This window comes from Vulpes lagopus, chromosome 6 (genome assembly GCF_018345385.1).
Source record: "Vulpes lagopus strain Blue_001 chromosome 6, ASM1834538v1, whole genome shotgun sequence".
Taxonomy (NCBI): Eukaryota; Metazoa; Chordata; class Mammalia; order Carnivora; family Canidae; genus Vulpes; species Vulpes lagopus.
The window spans coordinates 42,716,600-42,722,599 of record NC_054829.1 but is presented as its reverse complement, the minus strand read 5'-3'; the positions used below and the strand labels follow the sequence as shown (position 1 = coordinate 42,722,599).

Here is a 6,000-nt window from a genome sequence, read left to right as displayed (position 1 = left end):
CATACCAACCCTTAAGTAGGTACTATTATTATTCCCGTTTTACAGATAAGTGGTCAAAGACTAGAAACTTGTCCAAGATTTATTCAGCTGGTGGGTACTAGAGTAAGTCTATGGACCCAGGCTGTTTGGCTTTGAAATCTGTACTCCTAACCACTGCACTGTGTCTCTCTAAGCAGCTATTAATTAAAAAAATCAGAAATGTATTTGTTCCTAACCTTAGTCACGAGATAAGGAATATCTCTGGCTTTTACACATTGAATTTTCAACAATTATGTTCCTTCCAACATACAAAAGCATCCTCAATTCTGAGCCACCTGATTTTATTTTACTACAACCCCCTCTCCATGCCCACCCCTGTGTACTCTGCTCTCAGTAAGTGGTTGCATTTGTATTAAGCTCTGCTTATTCTAACCAAATATACATATATAACCAAATATATATATGAAACAATTAAATCTTGTTTGTTCAAAATTAAAGAGGAATTAAACACTTTCCCTAACTCTTTACTCTCTTATCACAGCTTCAAAGACTTGCTCAGGAAAGTACTGCTGATGATGATAACCAGAGTATCTTACCAGGAACACGTTATGCCCTAGGCTGAAATACTATAAAAACAGTATTCTCAATCTTCTTTTCCATGTGTATGATGTGTAACAGGATAGGGGTGGTGGTGAAATTACGGCAATATATATAAAATATATTTTCTAGAAACATTTTCATTTCATAGAAATATAATGTTAAGGCCATAGTAAGCTAAATATGGAAATGTGAAAGTCTTATTTATTTTTTAAAAACCCGGTAATACAAAAGACAATTGAAAGACACATACGAAAAAATTTCCAAAACAACAGAAAAAAATCTCATCTACAAAATTTACATGTTTAGGCCCCATATTAAAAAACATGGCCCCTAGTCCAGTACAGACACAGAGAAGAGTCTACAGGAACAAACTTGGAAGAGAACTTCTGTAGTACTTCCCAGTACATGACATAAATCAAACAAGGAAACCCATTGAAGATACTTCAATGCTCAGAGGTTTGAAGACCTTTGCTTTGATGATTTTGAAGGCAAGAAACAAAATCAAACTGGCTTCCATTGGAACATGCCAGGGGCTTCAAGTCAGTGACTGTAATCACAATGTTTCTGAATGGCCCTCCATTTGGGAGGCAGAGCAATCTGCAGAGATGATGGTTTCTACATATGCCGTTACCTACACCAATATAATTACTATGTTATCTTATAAAGACAAATAGTTGGCATTAAACACTTAAAAATACATAATGAGTTTTCTAAGGATTTTAAGTCCAGGTTCATTAACGATGAGTAAAAAATCCATTACCTTTCCTACTTTTCTTAACTCTATTCCTGTTTAAATGCAAAAGCTGACAGTTTCTGATTGGTAGAAAGATCTAAAGGTTTTTGTTTTTTAGGCAAATTCAGATTCTCTTTTGCTTTTTCTTTCTGATTTTCAGTTTGATGACTTTCATCAACCACACGTTTTCGCTTCTTTGCTTCAGCTCCATCACTTGTAGTTCCTCCTTTGGCCTTAGAAGCCCATGCCTTTATAAAAATATGGGAAGAGAAAAGATTTATAGACAATAACTAAGAAATAGAAAGGAAATGATTTCCTTACTTTTCCAGGTAACAATCCCATATATAAAAACTAGCATTAAAAAAAAAAGCAGCATAATTAGCACCTGAATTGTTAATCTAATCATTAAGGGTTCTCATTGTTAACAAATCTCTCAATACTCAATTTCAGAGCAATATTAACAAATCTATATTCTACCTCTAATATTTCAACCTAAACTCTGCTAGTATTTAACCATATTAAGTGCAAAATACTATAACTGTAGGTAATTTTTAAAAAATGAAACCTTTTATTTTGAGATCATTCATTCATTTTATTAAGTACGCTCCATATGGACTGTGGAGCACAATGTGGGGCTTGAACTCAACCCTGAGATCAAGACCTGAGCTGAGATTGAGTTAGATGCTTAACTGACTAAGCCACCCAAGTGCCCATGCATCAGTCTTTTAAATCTATTTTAATATGTAATAGCTCCTTCCACTTTATTTCCTTTCCCATTTCTTTACTGTAGAAAGGAATCCTTTGGAGCTGCAAAATTTCTCATATTAACAGACTGGATTTAAGCAAATGTTTAAGGTTTACCTTAAAAATACTGATTATATTTTTCAGTATTCAAAAACACAATCACAACTTTTAACAAGTCTCTTCCTCTTTTGCTGCATAAGACCATTCAGATGCCATTTTATCTAATTCTTTAGAATTTGTATGCTCTTATAAATTCTTATAAAAAATGAGAAGCACAAAGTTGCCAGTGAAATTCTAAATGAGGCTAGAGGTGGTTAAACCAGTTCCTAGCTTCCTCATTTTGTAACACCTTTACTCTTAAAACCCAGTTTATCAAGGCAAGTATCTATTTCACCAGGTGCCCAGGTGCCCATGCTGCATATGATCATCCCTGGAGAAGTGAAATCTGATGATTTAATTGATATACCAAACACATTCCTTCCCCTTTCAACAGAAAGCTGCTCCCAGCCCTCCCTCACATGGAAGAAATTTACATGAGGAACAATAGGTACTAATCACCTGTCCTAATTCCCAACTGAATGGTTATAACAGAATACCACCTTTTTTTTTTATTTACTTAAAAGTAGTATTCTCATTTTGGTGTTTTTGTTTTTGTTTTTAAATAAGCTCTACAGCCACCTTGGGACTTAAACTCAGGACCCTGAGATCAAGAGTCACATGCTCTACCGACTGAACCAGCCAGGCAGCGCAGTATTCTCATTTTGTATTCACTGTGGAAGTACACAGCATTTTAGAAAACTCTGCTTGTAAGAACTCTAAAGTAGTAGTCCAAATATGTAAGTTAATTTCATTTTTACTTATTAACTTTATTTGCTTTTGATTTAGAAGTAATACTTTTTCTTGGGGTATCCCCTCCAACTTATATAGGAACTTATATACAGCTATAAACAGTAGTATCTGCCCAAAATTTAACCATCGGCACTAAATAGTAATCATTACACATCTATATGTTCAAAGCTGACATTTCAGTTATTTAATTTCCTCTCCAGCAAGAGTTTCTGTTAATTTTAATTTTTTTTTTAATTTTTTTTTTAAGATTTTATTTTATTTATCCAGAGACAGAGCGCGCGCGCGAGAGAGAGAGAGAGAGAGAGAGAGAGAGGCAGAGACACAGGCAGAGGAGCACTGGGGCTGCCCTGTAAGAATTTTTAAAACCTGGGAATTTACTAAGATCTCAATCTCAGCAAAATTATTCTTACCTTCCTTTCTTCAGCTGACAATACTCTAAATCGAATCATTCCTTCTTTTATTATGTCTGCTTCATCTGAAAAGTCAGGATTGTCAGACAAAATGCTACTTCTGTTTTCTTCCAGCCACATCTGGAACCCAGTCTTTGGCCTAAAATAGCAATTATGTGAAAAAAATTTATGCTTAAAATGTAAAGTACTTTATGATTTTTCAGATTAGTAATTAACTATTAGTCTTTGCAAACCTATATAAAGTAAGAGAGACACAATTCATTATACTTGTTAATATTCATACTACATATCACTTAAAACTGCCTGAAGACCACAGGAATAATGAACTGAAAAAATCCCAATTTTACTCACATTTGTATTTTCAGCTCTTTTTAGAATGCTGACAGGCTCAAGGTCTCTATTTTCACTCAGCCACTCTGGGCCAGGAAAATTTTTCCAAGTAGCCTTGGTGGGTTCTTTCTCCATTTTCCAAACCAGCTATTTGAAATTTTTATTTCTCTCAAGATCCTTACATCCCCTCATCCTTGCTCTCACAGCTAACCTAGAATGTGGGTCCTTTCTTGTGTAATTATTATGTAAAGCATAAACACAGCACACTTGTCAATTTTATTAGACTCTACACTTAGATTGTCTTTAGGTCACAAAGGTTTAACATAAATAATATTTACTGAGCACACACTATCTGCTAGGCATTGTATTAAATGCTATGTATTTATTACCTCATCTCATCTTTAATAACCCTAATGAGGTAGGTACAATTGCTATCTCCATTCCACAGATGAAGAAATTGAGGCTCAGAAATGTGAATTAACTTATTCCAGGTTACACAGATAGCACCAGTCAGATCTGGGATTCAACAGATTGGCAATTTGACTACAGAGTCCCCACACTTAACACACCAGCTATACTGCCCCTCACTACTCTGTAACCAAATGGAACCTGAATAAAAACTTAAGGACATAGCAAAAAATAGAGGCAAAAATACCAGAGAAAAATGTTTATGATAAAATTTTAAATGGAAACAAAAAGGATATAACATAACATCTGATACAAATCTCATTAAATATAACATCTTAATCTTACCTTACTAAAAAAAGATTAGAAGGAAAGAATTACCTTTATGAGTAATTCAGGGATTTTACTTAACTTTTTAATTTTTAGAAAAACAAGCTTTTCAAAAAATATTACTAGTATAGCTAGACATAGAATATAATTCTACTTCCAGAAAAATAATAGAACAAATCAAAACAAATAGCAATACTAAACAAAAGTTCATGAATCTCCAGAAATTAATATATATTCATTTTACTCAAACTTGGGGCAACGTCACAAGTCTAGCTAATAGCATGTAATCTCCCTGGCCCTAAACAGTTGTTTTTGAAAAGAAAAAATTAAACATTTCTCTTCTGATTTAGTATATCAACATTTGTGACAAAATACTTGGTTAAGTGGTGATAATTTTTTAAAAATATTTTTATTTATTTATTCATGAGAGACACAGAGAGAAAGAGAGGCACAGACACAGGCAGAGGGAGAAGCAGGCTCCATGCAGGGAGGCTGATGTGGGACTTGATCTTGGGTCTCCAGGATCACCCTGGGCTAAAGGTGCCACTAAACTGCTGAGCTACCCAGGCTGCCTTAATTTTTAATGAACTATCATGTAAGTAAGTTTTCTTTTTTTTAATTTTTAAAAAGATTTTATTTATTTGAGAGTGAGCAAGTAAGAGCATAAGCTGGGGGAGGGGCAGAGGGAGAAGCAGACTCCCTGTTGAGCAGAGAGCCCAATGCGAGGCTGGATCCCAGGATCATGACCTGAGCGGAGGGCAGATGCTTAACCGACTTAACCACCTAGGTGCCCCTTAAGTAAGTTTTCTGTATAGCCAGTTGTTGATAGTAAAAAAACTGAATCTTCTTAAATATAATCTTCACTATTTAATCTCTAATTTGAATTCAGGACAAAATAGGAAAAAAACACCATAGCTACCTCTTAAATTAATTAACATGAGGGGAGCCTGGCTGGCTCAGTTGGTAGAGGATACAGTGCTTGATCTTGAGGTCCTGATCTTGAACCCAATGTAGGGTATAGAGATCACTTAAAAATAAAACATTTTGGGGTGCTTAAAGGGCTCAGTCCGTTAAGTGTCTGCCTTGGGCTCAGGTCATGATCTCAGGGGTCCTGGGACTGAGCCCCACATCAGGCTCCCTGCTCAGCAGGGAGTCTGCTTTTCCCTCTCCTTCTGCCCCTCCTCCCTGTTCGTGCTTGAGCTCTCTCTCAAATAAAATCTTTATTATTTTTTTTTTAAACTTTCTTTTTATTTTTTTTTATTTATGATAGTCACACAGAGTGAGAGAGAGGCAGAGACACAAGCAGAGGGAGAAGCAGGTTCCATGCACCGGGAGCCTGACGTGGGATTCGATCCCGGGTCTCCAGGATCGTGCCCTAGGCCAAAGGCAGGCGCCAAACCGCTGCACCACCCAGGGATCCCTCAAATAAAATCTTTAAAAAAATTTTTTTAAAAAGAGAGCTCAGGCAGTCTGGGTGGCTCAGCGGTTTAGCGCCGCTTTCAGCCCAGGGCGTGATCCTGGAGACCCGGGATCGAGTCCCATGTCGGCTCCTTGCATGGGGCCTGCTTCTCCCTCTGCCTGTGTCTCTGCCTCTCTCTGTGTGTGTCTCTCATGAATAAA

General features: G+C 36.2%; 1 protein-coding gene across 1 annotated transcript in view; it reads right to left on the bottom strand.

The window, feature by feature from the left end:
* Window positions 1–899: 899 nt before the first annotated feature.
* The window catches only part of WDHD1 (WD repeat and HMG-box DNA binding protein 1), a 59,278-nt gene continuing 54,177 nt past the window's right edge, over window positions 900–6,000 (bottom strand). Inside the window, exons 24-25 of the mRNA XM_041757801.1 lie at window positions 3,316–3,454; window positions 900–1,560 (exon numbers count right to left, since the gene is read on the bottom strand). Of these exons, the coding sequence (XP_041613735.1) occupies window positions 1,360–1,560; window positions 3,316–3,454 (340 nt within the window). The 3' untranslated portion in view covers window positions 900–1,359. The remainder of the gene's footprint in view (window positions 1,561–3,315; window positions 3,455–6,000) is intronic.